The sequence below is a fragment of the Periplaneta americana genome, chromosome 12 (genome assembly GCF_040183065.1).
Source record: "Periplaneta americana isolate PAMFEO1 chromosome 12, P.americana_PAMFEO1_priV1, whole genome shotgun sequence".
Lineage (NCBI taxonomy): Eukaryota > Metazoa > Arthropoda > Insecta > Blattodea > Blattidae > Periplaneta > Periplaneta americana.
The window spans coordinates 133,694,479-133,719,489 of record NC_091128.1 but is presented as its reverse complement, the minus strand read 5'-3'; the positions used below and the strand labels follow the sequence as shown (position 1 = coordinate 133,719,489).

The 25,011-nt window shown below is 34.4% G+C and overlaps 1 protein-coding gene across 3 annotated transcripts in view; it reads left to right on the top strand.

The window, feature by feature from the left end:
• Window positions 1-25,011, top strand: part of LOC138710898 (clavesin-2-like) — a 161,880-nt gene that overhangs the window by 74,922 nt on the left and 61,947 nt on the right. For 2 of the 3 annotated variants that reach the window (XM_069842089.1, XM_069842088.1), the window contains one exon: window positions 24,085-24,376. In XM_069842089.1, the coding sequence (XP_069698190.1) occupies window positions 24,097-24,376 (280 nt within the window). In that variant the 5' untranslated portion in view covers window positions 24,085-24,096. The remainder of the gene's footprint in view (window positions 1-24,084; window positions 24,377-25,011) is intronic. The other variant, XM_069842090.1, reaches the window with a different exon arrangement.

The window sequence follows — 25,011 nt, the reverse complement described above, 5'->3', positions numbered from 1 at the left end:
GTAGGTACTGGGTAAGAATAAAATATTAATATACGGCGTGAATCGTAAGAAATGTCATTAATTTCAGAAGGTTGTTCTTTGAGATATTTCAAACAAAAAAAATAAATACAACTTTGCTTGTTTTTGCTTTCTCTTGGTGATAAAAATTATTTTATAGCGTGTTTTGGGAAAGCCATTGATTTAATTTCAATATGCTCAGTCAGTTCAAGAGAGCAGTGTATTATGATAACAAATGATTGAAAGAATTTTAGTTTTGTCCTTTAAATGTGAAAAAGTTTGATCCTAACAAATGTAACTCTCCATTCTCCAAAGGAATTTTTCAATGTTATATTTGTTCGGATGAAATATAAAAACGATTATCAGATTGAATAATTTAACACACAGACTCAGCGGACTTTTTTTTTTTTTCATATTTCTATTGATATATTAACTACGAGGTCATAACGCGACTGTCACTTGAGAATAGTAGGATATTTTATTGCCAACCAGTGGCCACATCTGAGACATATTCACTGACTTCCGAAGCAGTATCAATATCCGTCTCTGTAATGGAAATTCAAACCAATGATGCTTTTACCTTCTACATGACTAATTTCCTAAATGTTTTATGATTTATGAAACCACCAGACTAGTCGATCCTGAGATTTGAAGTCGAGAAATCCCTAATGCAAATCTAGTGTATTAACTACTGAGCCACATCGTTCGGTAATAGGATATTTACGGACGCCTTTATACAGAAAACTGCAGTGTATTATCGATATGGTTTATAGTGTTACAGATTTAATATTAGACCTTCGAAAATGTTTCCTCTGTTCTACTTTCAGACTATAATTATACTCCAAAAATACTTTTTTAGTTTCGTTTCCCTTTGCATGCTACTATATTGATCGAATAAGAAGTCATTTTTATGTTATTAAACTCTTATCTCTGGAAAGATAACATATCTTCGTCTATGAGTCATATTTTGTGACATTATTGCACTTCAAAATGATGACAAGACAATTAAAGTGGTTGTTTTTAATGTAAAGCGAAGCGAGTCCCCGGTTTTATAGTGATCAATTATATATTTAAAGCAAACAGTAACGGACGGCAAGCTCATAGTGGGGAGTGTTGTAGATTTTATTATATGCAGCAAAGATATAATATCGTTAATTAAGGATTTCTGGTTAAGAGAAAGGAGGGACTCGCACCATTTTCCTGTTTGTGTGCAAAAATAACAGACGAGACTAGACTAACTGTGGATGGAAGGAATAAAGAGGAGCAGGGGAGGTCGGTACCAATGTATAGGTGGAGATATGAACACAAGGGTCCAAATTTCACGAGAAGATCCCTGCGAGGGGCGAATGGTCCTTGCGGGGCAAGAGGAGAGAGTAAGCCAATAACTCAGCGTTCTTGAAGGATCAGGTGGATGGGAGTGATGTCATTGGCCGGCTGAGACAAGCAAGGTTCAGTCAATGGCCGGCCGTTTCCATGTCGGGGATAAGTTATAAGAGTGGGGGAATAACTCGCATTCCTTGCTCGGATCTTCTCGTGAAATGCGGACTGAGAGATTGGAAGATGGACTGAAGGACGTTGACTCAGTCACGGCAGAACAGATCACGTTAATTATTCAGGAAGCGGGTTCTGTAATGAAGTTAAAACGGAATCCAAAGAAGACACAAGAAATCCCTAATTGAAGCTGTGAGATCAATAACCATTCAAGTTCACTTCTGGCCATTCATTTTTTTGCAGATTTGAAATTAAATTTTGGTATTTCTACAAGTGTTACGACTTTAAAAGTTAGTATACTACATTGTCTTGATCTCTAAAACAACCAGAAATATTACGTGCAAAAAATAATAATTACGTAAGAAATAAAAAAGGGTTTTTTTTTTGCATTTTTCTAGAAACTTGGTAAATGGACTTGAATGGATATTGATCTCACCGCTTCAATTTTTATGACAGTGATTGTAGAAAGGCTAAAAGGGAAATGGATCAAGCATTGTGGGTTTTAGGCGAATAGTGGACGTTGAGGAACGAGAAATATATATAGCACGTAGAAAACTGTACAAGGACATTTTATTCGAAAAAAAAATACACAATGGCAATGTAACATAGAGGTAGAAATCATACAGTTCGCAGGACGAGGGAATGAGATTGGGGTATGGAAATCACATAAGAAATTACGCAAGGGCCCATATGTGGGAAACATCTCGCCGGAGGCATGGAAGGAGCACTTCCAGGTGTTATATGAGGGGGTGGGGAATTGCGTGATGTAGATTTTAATTTGGATTCAGTGCTGTAAGTACCAGAAATTGATATATTAAATGCCTAATTTGCAATCGCCTAGGTGACAAAAGCTATATGTAGTTTAAAAAATAACAAAGCACCGGGTATAGATGGGGGTACCTTCTGAATTTCTAAAAGAGTACATTAATATACAGGCATTTATAAGCAAAATCACGGATACGTTTAACAACACTTTTATAGGAGAAAGTTATCCTAGTGTATGTCTTAAAAGTAAACTAGTGATTAAGAGGGAATTATTAAAGTGTTCTTTATGCTTTGAAAGTGTGTATCTCTTGTCCCTTCTGTTATGAAGACTACGTAAGTAGATAGCCTAATTTTAAGAATTTGAAAGCATTGTTCTTAAATTAGCCTTAATTTGTATGTCGAAAGAAGATAGATAGATAGATAGATAGATAGATAGATAGATAGATAGATAGATAGATAGATAGATAGATAGATAGATAGATAGATAGATAGATGGATGGATGGATGGATGGATGGATGGATGGATGGATGGATGGATGGATGGATGGATGGATGGATGGATGGATGGATGGATGGATGGATGGATGGATGGATGGATGGATGGATGGATGGATGGATGGATGGATGGATGGATGGATGGATGGATGGATGGACATAATAAATTTTACAAACTCATGTACTCAAGATCCTTCGCACGAGCCCGTACGGCCATTCGTGCTATAACTATGCACAGTTTGAATCTTCAAAACGAAAATAATTCCTTCTAATAATAAAATAGTAAAACAACAGTTATTATTATTACTACCGTTATTATTAATTATCACAATTACAATTAATCTAACTTCAAACCAAATTTCACAAAAATAATAAAAATAAAATAAATATAAGATATGAAAAGAGAGAGAAAAAACACAGTGAAACATATCCCACGTGAAACTTTAAATCAACTTAAACAATATAAAATTTCGCATGCAAAGATTGATGCCATTGGATCTCACGTGTTAAAATCATCCTTAGCTATAATTAGTAATCATTTGTACCCAATACAATTTTTATTGTAAATGATTTCCTATGTTTTCTTATCTTAATGTTTTTTTTTTCTTTCCAAGTGTCACAAAATTGTTTTGTTTACTTATTATTCTTTATGAATTGATTAGTAGGCCAATCTATCGAACCCTTATTTATGGCGGTTTTTGTTTATACAAATTATATGTATATATATATATATATATATATATATATATATATATATATAATTCAATTCCTTATTGAGACTGCACGAAATAATCCAACTAATAAATATAAAGGTAATACATAAAAAACATACACACGCGTTAAAAAAATACAAAAAGAACATTATCCCCTAATTACTTCATCATTACAACACTAATTAATAACTCTTTCCCTTATTTCCTCGGCTCCCTCACCCTCGGCCAGTTCCACCCTCAACTGTCGAACTTTTGCTATAAATTTTCCCACACTATCACAGAATTTAACGTTATTTAACATATTGTATATTGCCAAGTGCCCCCTGCTAGATGTAATGAATGACTCTGATAGGAATCGTTTCCTCAGAGCTTCTGTGGCATCACACTCCGATAAAATATGCTGTGATGTCTCAATAAAATATATTTAAATGAAGTCATATCTGAAAATTTGTTCTCTCTTATTTCTATTATATATTCGTATACAATTAATAAAATCCTAATATTAACATTCTGAAATGCAAACAGTTAAAAAATTAATAAGCACAACACAGAGCATGAGTATTTTTCTCATCACGAAAGTGAAATGCATAATCCAAAGAATTATCTGAACTATCTTCTGTCACTCAAAGTAATAGAAATAGTAGGTCACAACTTAATAAAATCACCCATTACTAACAAAGAATAGCACCTTCTCATTTCGAGACAAAGCAGGTAACTAAAGGTATGATACACAATGCACGGTTTAAGCCATAGTCGCATTTGTCGCATTTTGCTACTCGACTTCTAAAAATGCAACAAACTTTGAATGTAAATGTGCAAAATTGCAACAACCACATTGGACTTCAGAAACGAAATGAAGATGGTAATGGAAAACGTGGAATCTGAAATGTGTATGAACTAATTAGTATGGAGAATCTGAATTTAAATGAAATGCTAATGAAACGGGCAATGTTCAAAAAGATACTGAGCAATAGATGCTCAGGAATGGATTTCAAAGAGTTGGTGCAATTCGTGTAAGTTAACAAGTTAAGTGAACTATTTCTTCCAATTGATTTATACAATTCCATCGCATCGCTACTACAAATTGTGAGCTAGGATTTATGCATGAATCTCGTAAAAACTATAATTAGAAACCGTCTTTCAATAAAAAGAGTTAGCACTCTGCTAACAATAAATCTTTAAGGGCCTACTAGTAAAGAATTTCAATGTTCAGAGTGTCCATAAAATAACGTATTTTAATGTGATGTAAATTCAGCAGTAATTGATTTTAAACATGCTTACCTCTGATTTATTTATAACTTATAAGTATATTTAGAATGTGGTAAGATGGATTAAAAGTAATAAAACTCCAAGAAGCAAATTACAGAACTTTTTGTTTCTGCAAACCCTACTAATAATTTTATCTTTCTGTACAGTTATTTAGAATGTTGCATAAGCTTTTCGCAATTTGCACAAATATAATTGTTCATTTTTGCATTTTTGCGGCAATTATTTATTTCCTAGCTCAAACCCTGTGCATAATATGACAACATGCACGCCCGGAGTGGGGGGGGGGCGGTAGAACTTCAAGCCCTCATTCTTGTGTCCCGTACTATGTAAAATAAAATCAGAAATGAAGAATTAATAAGTAAAATGGACGAATAGTGGACTAACAACAATTATAACAATATAAAATTATAAATAAAGGAATAATAAATAAAATTTAAGAATATTGTAACAACTGGTTTCAAGATCAGGGCCTTACCTCTCGGTTTACTCTCCTAGCTTCACACCATAATCGTAATACACGTTCACAGCACAATCTGTTGCTATCAATACCACGTCATCAGACATCTCTGTACTCAAGTTCTTTCTCAATAGCCATGGCCCGCTCATGGAATTCGCTGCCGCTGGAAATCAGGGGTAATCTGTCCTCAGTTGTTTAAAATTAGCTTGTTTAAAATTAAATGCACAGAATTAGTTTTTTTAGGTATAATTTATATTTATTATTATTATTATTATTATTATTATTGTTATATAGTCATTACTTTATTTTTCCATTAACACTAATATCTAGGTAATTGTCATTGTCTCAATGTAACCCGTGCTGTGCTGATCACACTAATTGTACTATTCCTTTAGTTGTGAGATTATATTAATATGTATTAATGCTTTTTTTTTAGTTAATAATTGTATACTAGAATGTATTTTCCTGTTTGTGATTATGTTTTTAGTCTCTTTTTCATTATATATTTTTATTATTATTATTTTTAAATTAATACTGATTTTATATATGTATTCAATCTCTGTTTTTTACTTTATTATTATTATTATTATTGTTATTATTATTATTATTATTATTATTATTATTATTATTATTATTATTATATAGTCATTACTTTATTTTTCCATTAACACTAATATCTAGATAATTGTCATTGTCTCAATGTAACCCGTGCTGTGCTGATCACACTAATTGTACTATTCCTTTAGTTGCGAGATTATATTAATATGTATTAATGCTTTTTTTTAAGTTAATAATTGTATACTAGAATGTATTTTCCTGTTTGTGATTATGTTTTTAGTCTCTTTTTTATTATATATTTTTATTATTATTATTTTTAAGTTAATACTGATTTTATATATGTATTCAATCTCTGTTTTTTACTTTATTATTATTATTATTATTATTATTATTATTATTATTATTATTTTAAGTTAATATTTGTATACCGGTATGTATTTTTCTGTATGTGATTTGATCCTGGTTTAGTGGAAGAGAAGGCCTGATGGCCTTAACTCTGCCAGGGAAAAAAACTATTATTAAAACTATTATTATTATTATTATTATTATTATTATTATTATTATTATTATTATGAGAGACACAATACTCCTAAATTTAGCACATCATTATAACCGGGAAGGAGAGAGAGATGTAGGCACAGTAGTAAAAATGTGGAGAGATATATCATGAAAGCAGATCAGACTGATACTTAAATAGTGAAATGTAGATTATTACTATTATTATTATTATTATTATTATTATTATTATTATTATTATTATTATTATTATTATTATATCCACCGAAAATTCAATAATTGCTAACGCATCCATATTGCTATGTAATTGCAACTAAACTTATGTCAGAAACTAGCACGAAAAGTTACGAAGGTCTGAAATGAAATTCATTGCACTTCCATGACAGGAATTTCGTGTGATATGAATATGATACGCTGACGTAATACAATAGTAATTATACGTGGATGAACAAAGCGAAGTGCACAAAAAGCGTTGATTTCCGGTTGCAAAATCAAGACCGTGGAGAGATAACGCGTGTAATGAGAACAGAGTCGAATGGCATGCCAGCGACGTTGTGGAGCGACGCTGCGGCTCCAGGGGACATCGATCGAGGCCCAGCTAGACACGTGACGCTCGTACTATTTGGAACACCGCTATTTAGCCATTCAGTTCCTAGTATTTCACCTTACGTCTCGCATAGGAAATAAATCCAAGTATCAATTCGGCTTATTGGGCAGAACGTACAGTCTTAGAAAAAAGTTTTGTAGCACAAATACTTTATAAGTCCCAGTGCGCATGATCAGATGACGAGCGATCTGGTTCACAAGAGAACGAGTAGTTGAGGTGTTAAAATTAGTTTTGTTTCGATGTATGTCTGATCAAGCGCACTGCCTCCTTTCAGGGACTTAGAAAAATGTTTTGTCGCATAGTTACTTTATAAGACTATACATCATGTCTCGTGAAAGGCTGATTTTATTGTTGGTATACATTACATTAGTACTTGCTATTTGGGAATAGGAAATTGTACGAGAATAATGGAAGGAGTCCATAATCGTACCTGTCTTTAAAAAGGGGGACAAGACTAACTGTAGTAACTTTCGAGGAATATCACTTTTGTTGACGTCGTACAAAATTTTGTCCAATTTTCCTTTGAGAAGATTAACTCCATATGTAGGTGAAATTATTGGGGATCATCAAAGTGGTTTTAGGCGTAATAGATCGACTATTGATAAGATATTTTGTATTCGACAGATAATGGAGAAAAAATGGGAGTATAAGGGTACAGTGCATCAGTTATTCATAGATTTCAAAAAGGCATATGACTCCGTTAAGAGAGAAGTTTTATATGATATTGTTATTGAATTTGGTATTCCCAAGAAACTAGTTCGATTAATTAAAATGTGTCTCAGTGAAACGTACAACAGAGTTCGTATAGGTCAGTTTCTGTAAGATGAGTTTCCAATTCACTGTGGGCTAAAGCAAGGAGATGCACTATCGCCTTTACTTTTTAACTTTGCTCTAGAGTATGCCATTAGGAAAGTTCAGGATAACAGACAGGGTTTGGAATTGAACGGGTTACATCAGCTGCTTGTCTATGGGGATGACGTGAATATGTTAGGAGAAAATCCACAAACGATTAGGGAATATACGGGAATTTTACTTGAAGCAAGTAAAGAAATAGGTTTGGAAGTACGACTAAATCCCGAAAAGACAAAGTATAAGATTATGTCTCGTGACGAGAATATTGTACGAAATGGAAATATAAAAATTTGGGAATTTATCCTTCGAAGAGGTGGAAAAATTCAAATACCTGGCAGCAACAGTAACAAATATAAATGATACTCGGGAGGAAATTAAGCACAGAATAAATATGGGAAAAGGCCGGTAATTATTCGGTTGAGAAGCTTTCATCATCCAGTGTGTTGTCAAAAAATATGAAAGTTAGAATTTATAAAACAGTTTTATTACCGGTTGTTCTATATGGTTGTGAAACTTGGACTCTCACTTTGAGAGAGGAACATAGGTTAAGGGCGTTTGAGAATGAGGTGCTTACAGTAGGAAAATATTTTTCCCCCTACTTCGTTTCTCTCTACTTCGCTTTCCTCTACTTCGTTTCTCTATACTACCTTTCCCTCTAAGTCATTTCACTCTACTTTTATTTCCTCTATTTCGCTGTCTTCTACTTCTCTTCCCTCTATTTCATTTCTCTCTATTTACTTTCCCACTATTTAGTTTCTCCTATTACGTTTGCCCCTACTTCCTTCACCCTCTATTTCCATTTTCCTCTACTTCCTTTCTTTCTACTGTCATTTCTTCTACTTCTCTTCCCTATACTTTGTTTCTCGCTACTTCGCTAACCTCTACTTCTCTTCCATGTACTTCGCTTGACTCTACTTCGTTTCCCTCTACTTTGTTTCCCTCTACATCGCTTCACTCCACTTCGTTTCCCTCTGCTACGCTTCATTCTACTTTACTTCTCACTACTTCACTTCTCTCTACTTCTCTTCCTCTTATTTCCTTTCCTTCTATCTCACTTCTCTCTACTTTGCTGTTTTCTACTTCGCTTTCCCTTTGGTCACTTCACCCTTCCTCACTTTCCTCTTTATCGTTTCACTTTTTCTTGCTTCCATCTACTTCGCATCCATCTTCCTTGCTTCGCTCTACTTCACGTTCCTCTTCTTCCCTTCACTTCTCTCTACTTTGCTGTTTTCTACTTCGCTTTCCCTTTGCTCGCTTCATCTTTCCTCACTTTCCTCTTTACCGTTTCACTTTTTCTTGCTTCCATCTACTTCGCATCCATCTTCCTTGCTTCGCTCTACTTCACGTTCCTCTTCTTCCCTTCACTTCCCTCTACTTTGCTGTTTTCTTCTTCGCTTTCCCTTTGCTCGCTTCATCTTTCCTCACTTTCCTCTTTATCGTTTCACTTTTTCTCGCTTCCCTCTACTTCACATCCATCTTCCTTGCTTCGCTCTACTTCACTTTCCTCTTCTTTCCTTCACTTCTCTCTACTTTGCTGTTTTCTACTTCGCTTTCCCTTTGCTCGCTTCATCTTTCCTCACTTTCCTCTTTACCGTTTCACTTTTTCTTGCTTCCATCTACTTCGCATCCATCTTCCTTGCTTCGCTCTACTTCACGTTCCTCTTCTTCCCTTCACTTCCCTCTACTTTGCTGTTTTCTTCTTCGCTTTCCCTTTGCTCGCTTCATCTTTCCTCACTTTCCTCTTTATCGTTTCACTTTTTCTCGCTTCCCTCTACTTCACATCCATCTTCCTTGCTTCGCTCTACTTCACGTTCCTCTTCTTCCCTTCACTTCCCTCTACTTTGCTGTTTTCTACTTCGCTTTCTCTTTGCTAGCTTCATCCTTCCTCACTTTCCTCTTTATCGTTTCACTTTTTCTCGCTTCCATCTACTTCGCATCCATCTTCTTTGCTTCGCTCTACTTCACGTTCCTCTTCTTCCCTTCACTTCCCTCTACTTTACTGTTTTCTACTTCGCTTTCTCTTTGCTAGCTTCACCCTTCCTCACTTTCCTCTTTATCGTTTCACTTTTTCTCGCTTCCATCTACTTCGCATCCATCTTCTTTGCTTCGCTCTACTTCACGTTCCCCTTCTTCCCTTCACTTCCCTCTACTTTACTGTTTTCTTCTTCGCTTTCTCTTTGCTAGCTTCATCCTTCGTCACTTTCCTCTTTATCGTTTCACTTTTTCTCTCTTCCATCTACTTCGCATCCATCTTCTTTGCTTCGCTCTACTTCACGTTCCTCTTCTTCCCTTCACTTCCCTCTACTTTACTGTTTTCTACTTCGCTTTCTCTTTGCTAGCTTCACCCTTCCTCACTTTCCTCTTTATCGTTTCACTTTTTCTCGCTTCCATCTACTTCGCATCCATCTTCTTTGCTTCGCTCTACTTCACGTTCCTCTTCTTCCCTTCACTTCCCTCTACTTTGCTGTTTTCTTCTTCGCTTTCTCTTTGCTCGCTTCATCCTTCCTCACTTTCCTCTTTGTTGTTTCACTTTTTCTCTCTTCCATCTACTTCGCATCCATCTTCTTTGCTTCGCTCTACTTCACGTTCCCCTTCTTCCCTTCACTTCCCTCTACTTTACTGTTTTCTACTTCGCTTTCTCTTTGCTAGCTTCATCCTTCCTCACTTTCCTCTTTATCGTTTCACTTTTTCTCTCTTCCATCTACTTCGCATCCGTCTTCCTTGCTTCGCTCTACTTCACGTTCCTCTTCTTCCCTTCACTTCCCTCTACTTTGCTGTTTTCTACTTCGCTTTCTCTTTGCTCGCTTCATCCTTCCTCACTTTCCTCTTTGTCGTTTCACTTTTTCTCTCTTCCACCTACTTCGCATCCATCTTCCTTGCTTCGCTCTACTTCACGTTCCTCTTCTTCCTTTCCCATTTCTTCACCTCATTGTCCTTCGTTTTCATCTTCCTCATTTCTTATTCTTGCTCCCATACTTTCTCCTACCTGTAATTCTACGAAATTAAGTTCATTCAGCCCGTCATAAGATCAGTCCTTGGTTTTTTTGAGAGGATATTCTTGCATTTTTTTATTTATACAGTGTATTACCTATTGGGAACAATGAAACACTTTTTTTATATCCGGCAATGCTGAGACTAAGATGAGACTTGTCAAATTAAGGTAATGGAACGGAAACTCTAGTAGAAAAGTCTGTAGTATACAATTCTTTCACCATTCAGTGAAATATTATATGGACATTGATGAGAGATGGAAGAATTCTACGTCAATAGGATTACATGACCAACGCCCACATGAAATTTTACGGATGATTCTGTAACTCCATCGATTCGTGAGATTGTCACATCTTTATGATACACTCCACTCGTGTTTTACAGTTACAACATTAGAAAACATACGAAACATAATACAAATTTGAAAATGAATGAATCAGGAAACAAAATTTAATTTTAGACTCCAAAGTTTGATTATGAATTTCGAGATGTATCCCGTATTGAATTTAAAGGATTTAAAATATTTCGTTATATTATATTAAATAAACATTTAGCAATAAACAAATATACAATTAAATATGAACATAAGGACTACATGAAAAACGCTTTTTTAATAATGACATAATCCATCTCAATAGTTCGAATTTCAATGTCTATCACTTTAATATTATTGTTTCATATTACAACTTTTCTCTTGTCGGAATTGTTTTTTCCCGGTAGACATGACAGCTATGACGATATTAAAAATTGAACACCAACAAACACAAAAAAATAAATAATACTATGTATTATATAAATCTGGCTTTAGGTGTAAGTCCCTGTAAAGCTGACTTGAATAATTTCAAGGGAAAAAAATTGTTCCGGGGCCAGATATCGAAATTATTCAAGTCAGCCTTACAGGGAGCTATACTTGAAAGCCAGATTTGTATAATACATGGTACTGTTCGTTAACAGAAAACCACAAAATTAAGTCACACAGAAAGTGTGCACTCAATGCTGGGCTCTGACGTTCTATCAACCCATTTGAGGTATATAGATATAAGGGGAATAATTGAGCCAGAGTCTGGTTTAGTTCCTGGGTAGCTCAGTCGGTAGAGCGTTGACGCGCTCAACCAAATGTCCCTGGTTCAATACTTGTCCCTGGAACAATTTTTTCCTTGAAATTATTCAAGTAATACTCTTACTATGGTTTCCCATAAACATTCGGAATTGTGTGTTGAAATAAATTAAGTCCTACAGTACTTAATATCAAGTTCACTGACATAATAATAATAATAATAATAATAATAATAATAATAATAATAATAATAATAATAACAACAACAATAATAATAGGGTAGGGCATGTAGCATGTATGAGCGAATCCAGAAATGCATATAGAGTGTTAGTTGGAACACCGGAGGCAAAACGATCTTTGGGAAGGTCGAGACGTAGATGGGAGGATAATATTAAAATGGAATTGAAGGAGGTGGGATATGATGATAGAGACTGGATTAATCTTGCTCAGGATAGGAACCGATGGCGGGCTTATGTGAGGGCGGCAATGAACCTCCGAGTTCCTTAAAAGCCATAAGTATATAAAAATATTAATAGTAATAATATTAATAGTAATAAGCGAGGTGGCGCAGACGGTGAAGTTTGAAGTTCGCATATGGGAGATCCCGGGTTCAAACCCCATTGCTGGCTAATCTGACTGGAGTTTTTCATGGTTTCTCCTCAGTCACATTCATTTAGGTATTAAGTTGGTATCGTCAAGAGTAAAACATATCTTCTTAAAAATGATTTATTAATGAAATAATGCATCTGTTTAGAGTAATTAAAAGTTATTATATATATATATATATATATATATATATATATATATATATATATATATATATATATATATATCAACTACTCTTTTAGAGGTTTGCATTTTGAATTTCAAGTGTAAACGTTACACTAGAATGTAGCCTATGTAGTTATTTTCTCTTCTATTTAGTAAGTAATTGTAATTTATTCTATTCTTGTATTTCTTTACACGCCAGATTTTATATCATATATTACACTTATTTCCTTTGTTGTTACCGGTGTCCATTTGTTCATCTGTATACAGTATTTATGTTATGGAGATAAGTGTAATAAAATATGCAATCAATTGTAGGCATATATTAAGCAAATATATATATTTTTAAAGTACACATGGTAACTTTCCTTCAATCGTCACTCCGTTTGTGTACTCAGAAAATGTCCGTGTTCTGTCTAGCCTACAAAACATCAGGGGCAATCGTTTGAAATTCTAACATTCGGTCGGATGCTCTCTGACCGGTCGAATGAAAACCGGTTGTAAGCCCTATTCTGCAGCTCTTTAACCTGAGTTATAACATATATTGTGGTGACAGTGTTTTGTTTTCAAATAGCCCCGCTACGAAAGCACAAGAATCATATACTGGAAACTCGTTTGTCCCCTTTAAGGAAATGATTAATCTGAAAGTCGGATAAAATTGCCGTCTAAACATTTTATATTCGTTAAATAAATGCTGGGTAAAGTCATTAAGTTAGAGAGATCGAAACTCAGACCTCGTATTCATTATCTAAAGATGTCCTTTTGTAAAGATGGATTGTTTGGCTTTGCTATTAAGTTAATAACTGATCGTGTCAATAAACATTCCTTGTCTGTAGGGTATCCCAACAAGAACACCGGACTTCTTCTTCTTCTTCTTCTTCTTCTTCTTCTTCTTCTTCTTCTTCTCTTCTTCTTCTGCCAATACACAGTTTTGGGTTGTTTCCCGTCTGTGAACTACAAATGGAATTGGTCCGTCCAACGTCGGTGAGGTCTGCCTAAATCTCTTCGTCCTCGGGGATGGTAATACAAAAGTCTCTTTGGTAAACGATTTTCGGGCATCCTAAGAAGGTGATTTCTCCATTTAGGTTGATAATGTTGGACGTCTGCGGTCATCTCTTCAACTTCCCACTGATTTCTTATGTCTTCGCTCCTAATGCCGTCCCGCAAGATAACTCCTGTCAGTGATCGTAGAAATCTCATTTGTGATGCTTTGATTCTGTTTATTTCCTTTTGCCGCAGTGTCCAATATTCACTGCCATATAACAGAGCTGGTTTTGATATTATGTTGTGAAATCGGATTTGGACCTCTTTTCGCATTTGTTTTCCAAAGTTCCTTCTCAAGATACTATTTAATTGATTATATTTCAATATATTTTTATTTATGTCTTTTTGATAATTATACAAAGAAATATGACTTCCTAAATATACAAAATCTGTCACTTGTTCTTTATTTTGTTATCAACCACTATTTTTGCCCATATAAGGTTTTTGCCAGAAACTGCCATTACTTTTGTCTTTTCGGTTAATAACCGGATTTAATAATGTACGTAATTAAATGCAACAAAAACAGATAGCAGAGCAGATAGCAGTGCCGCCAACCCACCAATAACAAGATATTGTTGGAACATTGTGTCATTGTCTTGTTGCTGGTTTGGTGGCACAGTTATCTGTTTTGTTGCATTTATTCACCTTATTAAATCTGGCGTTCTTGTTGGGACACTCTTTATTAGAAAACGGGAACTTTTTGAGCCTATTAGAAATATTTTATCGTAACATTTAAAGAAGTCAGTAGAAAACATGACTTTTAAAAATAAGTTAGCCTAGTAGTACACGGAGATCAGTTTATCTATGAGATTACGTACACGGAACAGTATCAAAAATAACAAACAATACATGCAACTAGATGAGATTCGATTAAGCTGCAGATCTCGCACGAGAAGTAGTTGCTAATGGTTTTTAAGTGGAACGACGGGAGAAGGTGGTACAATGTTGCTTGCACATTCCGTTGTGATCAGCAAGATTCCTATTTCACAAACATTGCCTGCTGATAAATGAAAGCAGCAATGCTCTTTAAACAAACATCTTTGTAATGAATGAACTGTGCGGCAAAGCGACGAGCCGTATTGGAAGCAGGTCCTTCTGTATGTTGTCATGCATAATGCAGCCTCAATTAGCCATGATTTCCGCTCTCATATTGATGTGATAATCTACAGGATTTAATATCATGTGTTTGTTCCATTATTATTGCTATTAATATTATTGTTTTATTGGTTATTTTATGGCGCTTTACCAACTGCTATGGTCATCTAGCGTCTGAGTGAGATGAAGGTGATAATGCCGGCGAAAGGGTCCAATGTCAAAAATTACCCAGCATTTGCTCTTAATGGGTTGAGGGAAAACCCCGGAAAAAACCTCAGCCAGCTAACTTGTACCAACCAGGATTTAAATCCGGGTCCCCTCGTTTCACGATCAGGCAAGGTAACCGTTACTCTACAACGGTAGAGATTATTATTGTAAATGTTTAGGGCACTTAAGTAAAATAAATCATTGCAGCTAGCGACAAACACAGATGATGTTAATGTCATGATATGGACACAACGAGAATTAAAGAATACTTATGAATGCTTAGAACAAACAGTCAAAGAGATCGATTTAGAGCAGAGACGAGGAACTCTTATTGTAAACAGAGCAGTCAGCACGAGTAACTACATACAACAACAAGTAAGGTAGCGGGAGAAGTTAAATTCTTTGACAATCAGAGAGGCTGTTTTCCATCGCTGGCTTAAAGGTGAATATAATTAAAACAAAAATCCTCACCTAGGCACGCTATCAGTATTATAACAATTGGTTAATAAAAAATAGATGTAGTTCAGAATTTTAACTACAGTTCAACTTCAATATCTCGAAGTGCTGCCGGAAACTGGCAATGCTTCGAGTTATCGAAAATTCGAGATATAGAAAATGTAAAAAACATCCTAACACCATAAATAAATTATTATTGCTGACAAGTATTACCACTTAACTTTCAACAAACAGAAGTGGAGATTGTCCACAGACTCTTTCTTCACTTTTCAGGACGACTATTTTAACAATTCATATAAAAATTTGAGAAGAAGAATAATGTTAAAGACATGCAGGCCATTATGTCCTCGCAGTACTGCTCAATGTACGGTACAGTCTGTAGTGGTAGACAGGGGTAGATTTAGTACAATGGGTTGATCCCTGGAGAAGGACACTTTCAAAAGAAGGAAAATACTGATGTGCAGTACTTGTTAAAGTAATGCTATTTCATCACGTTCGTTAAGTACTACTTACACATATGTACATAACTTTCATTTTCACCTTAAAATTGAGTTAAAGAATATCTATTTCCTACTGGTAACAGAAAATTTAATCGATATATCGAAAAAATCGAGTAACAACTTCGAGACATAGAAAAAAATATTGCATGCAAATTATATGATTCCGCAGGGAAATTAAAATGACTTCGAGATATCTAAAAATCGAGTTACGGTAGTTCAACTTAGGAAGTTCGATTCTATCTTGGAACAATAATTAATTAATAATACAGGGTGTATCAAAATTAATAGCGAAAACTGAAACAGTTGAAAGTATACGATAATAGAAGCAAAAAAGTTCCAGTAAACATGGGACCGCAAACGAACCGTTTCCGAGATAATTGCGGATATTTGGTTACAAGCCGGAGGCCTTTACCAAACATGGAACATCACGGCTATTTCATTCATTCATTCATTCATTCATTCATTCATGTAGTATACTTCATTAGTTTTCTTGCCACATATATTTCATAATATTTCAAAATAATGTGATGCAAAATGTACTGCAAGAAAATTATAATCTCAGAACAGATATTCCGTTGTAGACATTTCTTTAAGGGGTTAGGTACAGTTTACAGCAGTAAATGTTTGGAAATATTCAACATTTTTTCCTCCATTACTATATTTTTACAATAATGGAAATTAGTATGTTTAAAACACTGTCCTTCTGCTATATGGAAAAATATTTTCACGATTAAAAAAAAATATATATTTATATTCAAAGTATGGCAGTTCACTGTGCAGTGATGAAGCATTTCCCTCATAACTCATAAACTTTTAACTTTTTCTTGTTCTCTCCCTTTTATTTTATTGCTGAAACTTATGTTTACAATATCATGCTCTTTCAACTAAATTCCTTAATAAATAATGTTTTTTTTTAATTTTGTGTTAGAAAAAAATACTGATATTTGACCATTTTTAAAAGAATTTATTTTTTATCAGACAATCTATCAAAGTTAGAGATGTGATTTTGTATCATATTATAGATATGACATGGATAAATACGCACAAATAATTTAATCACAGAATGTTGGATAGTTTTTGAGTTATGAGGAAAACGCTTCATCACCGCAAATGTATTGCCACCACTTTGAATTTTGAAAAAAAAAAAAAAAAAAATTTTAGTAGTGAAAATATTTGTTTCATATAGCAGAAGGACAGTGTTTTACAAATACTAATTTTCATTATTGTAGAAGATAAAGTAATGGAAGAAAAAAATGTTGAATATTTCCAAAATTTTACTGCTGTAAGCTGTACCTAACCCCTTAATACGACGAAGAGTCGAAAATGTTTTAAACATTGTTAAAAGATGTTAAATATGTAATTTTTAACCAAAATATTAATGAACATTGTCAGTACTTAGTACGTTCAGAAAAAGAACTTTAGGAATGGTTTTGGGGATTTAATTTTCTGATGATGATGATGATGATGATGATGATAATTATTACTATTATTATTATTATTATTATTATTATATATTTTTTGTTGAAAAATCATCAGCGTGCAACGTAAGACCGTAAGACATAGTTCAAATTGAGTAATATTGCGTATCGTTTCAATGGATGCCTTTGGATCGATGATAAGAAACAAGCGTGGGATTTAATGGCGAAACGCAATGTTACCTAGACGTCACTTAAGGGGAACCACTAGGGAATGGTCAGTCCATCAATTTGCTGTCTCCGAACAAATTAAAAGAGAGCCTGGTGATGTAGTTCTCGACAGTCTACGTATAGAAATTTCTTACAAAGAAGATAAAGGTTTCTTTTCTAAGACAAAAGACGAAACGACATAAGATTCGTGTTCACTATCTTACCACAGTCTAGTATATACAGTCACGAAGCTCAATACATAGCAAATATGCATCCATAGATAGTTGCTAACCACTAGGATCGCTAGTATCGCTTCATTATAGACAATGCGAAATAGTACCTGCACAGTCTATTGTTCCTAGTACCCTCATAAACTCAAGCTTCGTGACTGTATATACTAGACTGTGGTCTTACCATACCTGGAGATATGTGAGATAGAGCTTTTCTGAATACTGTGATGGCCGGTTTCACCAATCTTCACTATGTTTTTAATGATTGATTAATTTATTTACTGGTTCATTAAATTATGTTTATAGCTCATCAAGCATCTTTAGGCCCAATGAAGCAGTAAAGCTATCATTAGTTTAGTGATAGAAATTTCCGTCTTTAAATTTTTAATGGTTCACTAGTTGCAATACAAAATGGCGAGACGTTTCGACGCAGAATTGTTACATCTGAAACTACTCGAAAATCAAGAGCCAGATGGAGATAATATTAACCATCATTATGAAAATATGAATGACACAAAGTTTCACCAAAGATATCGCTTCACGAAGATCGTGGTACTCAAATTTTTTAGAAGAAACTGGTCATAGGTTAGAATATCATCATCATCAGTATTGCTGAGAAAAAGGTGAAACTAGTCAACTAAGAAATGTACAACTTAATTTTATATTAACACTGAAAGTAGTTATTATAACGGTATATACCTAAGAAATATTAATAAATTAATACACAATGTACATTCAAACATAACAAAACTTAACACATTTTTGTTATAGTAAGCTGTGCTTTCATAAAAATGTTGTAATATAGTTACGAACATTCATTGAACATACTTATTTATCCATAATGAATCATTACTTACTGTTCATTAAATATTAAGAAAATGTGGTTGGTGAACAGCTCGCATTTTAGTGAAATTTTAAATATGTTAATGTTCACTAGTCTAATGTTTCATTTAGGTTTATTTATGGAATCTTGGTGAAACCAGCCATGAGTCTTGCAGTGTGAAGAATTCCATTACATTGTTAAATAGCCATACCCGTGCGCTTCGCTGCACTCGTTAGAAATAATAATAAATATAAAGGAATTACATAATTAAAATAGGACAATTGGCCCGGTAAACATTCGTGTTTGATAGAAGGATAAATCATTTAATACCTTAAGTAATTGAATTTGCATTTAAATAATTAAAATCCGATCATTTTGGACCAGAAGGCACTCATTTCCTGCAAGGATAATTCCTTTAAGGGGTTAGATACAGCTTACAGCAGTAAAATGTTGGAAATATTCAACATTTTTTCCTCCATTACTATATGTTGTACAATAATGAAAATTAGTATGTGTCCTTCTGCTATATGAAAAAATATTTTTAAGATTAAAAAAAATATTTATTTTGTTTTTTGTTGTTTTTTTTTTTTTCAAAATTCAGTTTACTGTGCAGTGATGAAGCGTTTCCCACATAACTAAAAAACTATCCAACATTCTGTGATGAAAATTTTTGTGAGTATTTATGCATGTCATATATGCAATATGATACAAGATTACTTCTCTACCTTTGATAGATTGTCTGATAAAAATTAATTCATTTAAAAATGGTCAAATATCAGTATTTTCTTCTAACAGAAAATAAAAAAAATAAATTATTTATTAAGGAATGTAGTTGAAGGAACATGATATTGTAAACATGAGTTTCAACAATAAAATAAAAGAGAGAGAACATGAAATAGTTAACAAGTTCATGAGTTATGAGGGAAAAGCTTCATCACTGCACAGTGAACTACCATTATTAGAAATTAAAAAAAAAATATATATATATATATAATTTTTTAAATCGTAAAAATATTTTTTTTTCATATAGCAGAAAGACAGTGTTTTACACATACCAATTTTCATTATTGTACAAGATACAGTAATGGAGGAAAAAATTGTTGAATATTTCCAAAAATTTTATTGCTGTAAGCTGTACCTAACGCCTTAACATGTTTCTTAATTGTTATTACATGCAAATAATTAAAATAGGATCATTTGCTTCAGAGAACATCCGTTTTTGGTGCGAGGATAATTCGTTTAACTTTTTATTTAAATTAGTGTTGAATGCATCCTTTATTAAATCACTCCAAATTAATGTCAACATTCAGTGGATTGTGTGCGAAGATCTTTTTTTATGTTGGCCTTACTGTGCATCCCTTTTCTTTGTTTAGTTTATTTGTAGGAATATTTTTAAATTTATTGGTTTATACTTAAATAAACCCCACTCTTTTGTTAACAAAACTGCGTTGTTTTTCTATAAACTTGTTTTTTAGAGGACTTTCAAAACTATGCTGACTTTGAATAATCCTGTATAGCGTATTTGTTAATAACTATTTTTTCTGTTGAGAACTTATAATATTGAGTTTATTACTACTCTATGCTAGAAGTAATACAAGAAACGTTGGGTTGGAGAGGTACGTTTTGATGTGAGTGAGTAAAGGTCACTAAATTTTATCTGGAAATCTGTCATTTTCAAGAGAGGCATGTTATAGATTTTTTTATCACACTTAGAAATTAATTTCCGTTTGACGGATATGGATCTGCGAGATTAGGGTTTATTGTGAAACGTGGCAACGGTTACACCGCCGAGAACGACTTTGAAACTAATTACTGATCTTTACAAAGTCCTGCGATATAGTGTCAGTTGTGTCATAACAAGGTGCAAATCCAATAGATACAGATTCATTTTCCGGCATGCGGTGGATATTTAGTTTAGTATTTAAAAGAAATTACATCTGTTTTGACTTGTATTGTTTCTATTTTGCCTTAAACTGCTTCCAGGCTACTTGTACGCTTACTCGTGTTTGCAGTTGCCAATTTTGTGAGCCGAACTCCTAACACTACAGTTAAGATGTTCGGAAACTTCGACTTCATAAAATCCCTGCTCATTTTACAATTTGTTACGTGTAATTTTTATTACCAGTATGGGGTTTTATCATGCAATCTTCGTTAAAAATAAAACTAGGAAAATTAGCAGTGGTACCTCGGTTATGAAAAGTTTGACGCAAGTACGTCTTTATTAAAATTACCTTTTAGACAATAAAATATACAGGATGAACCGTAAGTAATGTCATTAATTTCAGGGGGTTATTCTTTGAGATATTTCAAATAAAAATGTTTAAGGGGTTTGGTACAACTTACAGCAGTAAATTTTGGAAATATTCAAAATTTTTTTCCTCCATTACTGTATTTTTTACAATAATGAAAATTGGTATGTTTAAAACACTGTCCTTCTGCTATATGAAAAAAAGAATATTTTTACGATTAAAAAAATTACATTTTTTTTTCAAAATTCAGTTCACTGTGCAGTGATGAAGCGTTTCCCGCATAACTCAAAAACTATCCAACATTCTGTGATGAAATTTTTTGTTTGTATTTATACATGTCATATCAACAATATGATACAAGATCACTCCTCTAGCTCTGATAGATTGTCTGATAAAAAATAAATACGTTTAAAAATGGTCAAATATCAGTATTTTCTTCTAAGACAAAATAAAAAAGAAATATTATTTATTAAGGAATGTAGTTGAAAGAGCATGATATTCTAAATAAGAGTTTTAGCAATAAAATAAAAGAGAGAGAATATGAAAAAGTTAACGACATCATGAGTTATGAGGGAAAAGATTCATCACTGCACAGTGAACTGCCACCATTTTTAATTTTGAAAAGAAATATATAAGTATTTTTTTTTAAATAAATAAAGAACATATTTTTTTCATATATCAGAAGGATAGTGTTTTACACTTACCAATCTTCATTATTGTACAAGGTACAGTAATGGAGGAAGAAAATATTGAATATTTTCAAAACTTTTACTGCTGTAAGCTGTACCTAACTCCTTACTACAATTTTGAACATGTTTTCTTTCCTGTTCGAGATAAAAATTGTTTTTTATCAAATATTTCATAGCGTATTTTGACTTATTTTCCAAGCTGTTCAGTCAATTTCAGAGAGCTTTGGGTATTATGATAACAAGTGATTGAAAGAATTCCAGTTTCGTGCTTTAAGTGTGCAGAAATTTCATTCGAACAAATGTGACATTGTAAATTTTCTTTGCAGAAAGAAAAGTTACATTTCTTCGGCTCAAATTTCGGCACATTTAAAGGACGACACTGAAATTCTTTGAATCATTTATTATCATAATACACTGTGCTCTTAAATTGACTGAGCAGATCGGGAATTAAATTAATGGCTTTCCCAAAACGCGCTGTAAAATGTTACTGATATAAAATTAAAGTTTCTGAGGACAACATAAGTTTCCGGGGACAAAAACTAGGACAGCAACTGAAAACGGGAATGTCCCCGGAAATCGGGACGTCTGGTCAGCCTGACAGAAACATACCACATGAAACTCTGCGTTACAAGAAGTGTTCAAAATGTTCTCAATTGCACGGATACATACATCAGCCCACAGTTGCTTTGCATCCTTGAGACGCTGATGTATCCCTGGAGAATGTCGTATTGTTTCGCAGCATTCCACAATACTGGCGCGAAAATATACTACATCTTGCACCGAGTTTTCGAATGCCTCCATAAGTGAAAGTCTAGTGAGTCTGGAGAACGTGGAGGCCAAGGAATTGGTCCACTTCTCCCGATCCGTCTGTCACGGAACCTTTCATTTAGCAACGATTGTAGTCGAGCAATGCAGTGAGTCACACGACCTTTGTGCGTACAATTGCATTTCAATACTGGTGGTGAACTTAATAATTATGTCACGACCCCACTACCACTAATCAGACATAAATATTACTACCATCAGATTATAAGCTGTCTCTAAACAATATCTTATTTACAAGCTCTTGTTTGTAAACTGGGGGGACTAGTAAAAAATGAGCTGTAACATGGAAATAAAGCTTTCCCGGACCCATGTTAATACAGGGAGATTCACGAGGATTTACCGTCCTTTACGGAGCTTATTTCTGAAGACATTTTGAGCAAAAAATGCCATGTAAACATATTTCCTATTCTCAGTATTTTCAGAGTTACATTAATTTAAAGTTGTTTGTAAAATACGTTTTTTCTTTAGTTTGAAGGTAAAGTAATAATACACATAGAGAATGAACCATTCAGAAGTATCATTTCTTTAATTGGCGAGTATTATGAAGCTAAAAATGTGCTGTGAACTCTTTAGTTGCTTCGTACAGACATCGTTTTCTATTTTTAACTATAAAATTACGTTATTCTTACGCACTTTTTACAAAAAATCACACCACTTCCACCTGCTTAATTATTTGCAGTTCAATTTTGCATCCTAATTTACAGTCTTTGAAGAGTTTACAACATATTAAATAAAATGTCGCCGTCCGCTTGAGTACACTTGGCCGCACGCTTGTGAACGGCACTCGTCGCTCTACGTAACTGCATATGGCTATCTTTGATTTCCGTAGCGCTCGCGCTGGCTGCTGACTGCACGCTGACCAAGATCACGCGTTCACAGCAATGCGTTCCAATAACGAAACGTAACTCTGTAAATATTGAGAATAAGATCCATGTTTATATGATTTTATGCTCGACCATGCCGAAATGTAGTAATTATACACCTGGTAGTAGCCCTTTAATGCACTCATTAAAGTACACCTATTCATTATAGTTCAGTTGTTCAGCCAATGAGAAATCACCATTGTACCATTATAAAAGCTCAAGTATCGATTATTCTCGGATATGCAATCGAAAGACAATTAGCGAAAAGTCACGGAGGCTGGAAATCCAATACTGTCGCAGAAGATTATGTTCTGTTGCTATAATAAGTAACTTTAATTGTAAATACTATTCAAATAAATTCAATTTTTCATCTCGTTTTTCAATTATAAATCAATTTCCAGGTTATATCAAGACTAATGTTCATGTTATTCTCTAGATTATATCAAGGTCAATGACATTCGTGTTTCGGAAAAAATAAATACTTTCGCGTCTGCGCACATCTCACAATTTAGAAAGTCAGTTCCCCTCCTCACTTACATAACCATAACATGAATACTTATGAATAATTTCAAGTTAGAAATATGGTCGAACATAAAAAGTCGTATGAAACTTGTCTATAATGGTAATTAAGACGCTCGTATGAAAATTATGAAATTCGCTTGCGCTCGTTTCATAAACAAACATACTCGGGTCTTAATTACTACCATTATAGGCTTGTTGCATAATGTACTATTTTTGCTTAGAATATCTTCGGAAATAAGCTCCGTAAAGGACGGTAAATACTCGTGAATCACTCTGTATAATACATTTTCAACCTCTACATGTGAGAAATATTTCGCTAAAGTTCTGACATACCTTTTTGTTACGTTCTGTATAATAACGTCTTTGAAGCTGCAATACATATTACTGAAAGTAAGTGAATTGTTGTGTTGTTTGTTGTAGGATGCTGTAGCGATGCCGGCTGACAACATGTTCCCTGGCCTCGCCTTGCCAGGCCAGACTGCGGACCAGGTCCTCATCGGCTCCACCTCCCCCGACAAGCTATTGTCGGCGGCCACAACAACCACCACCGCCGCCGCCACCACGTTCGAGGAGGGTCTGGCCGGGGCCATCAGCAAGCCCCCGCAGCAGTTGCCCCCAGAGTGGGCCGAGAAAGCGGCCAACGAGCTGAACGAGAAGCCCGAAACCGTCCAGGAAACCATCGACTCTCTCAGAAGCATGGTGCTAGGTAAATGTACATATCATTCTGGTTTGTAAGTGTCTCGTATTGTATGTTCCCTATTGGAAGGGAGTCCTGTAAAGTCTGACCCTTTTAAACCCATACGGCAGCGATTCCAGGAGTGGTTCGATTCCCGCTTGGGCTCATTATCTCCTTGGGTTTTCTCCGAGGTTTTCTCCAACTGTAAGGGGAATGTTAGGTAATCAGATAGCAAATCCTTGGCCTTATCTCATCAAATACTATCTTGAAATAACCAATACCACTGATATTATAGATATATTAATTTGTCCTGCAGAATTTATCTGTAATATAGACACTTAAAATTTCAGGAGAAAAATTTGCACCGGCGCCGGGGATCGAACCCGGGTCCTTGGTTCTACGTACCAAGCGCTCTGACCACTGAGCTACGCCGAATTCAATCCACAGTACCGGATGAACCTTCCTCCTTCGTTGTTTCCCTTTGTAGCCTGACTCCAAGTTATGTCACTTATGATGGCAGTTGACATTGGATACACGTCAACATATATGCCTAACTTGGAGTCAGGCCACAAAGGGAAACATCGAAGGAGGACGGTTCGATCCGGTACTGTGGATTGAATTCGGCATAGCTCAGTGGTCAGAGCGCTTGGTACATAGAATCAAGGACCCGG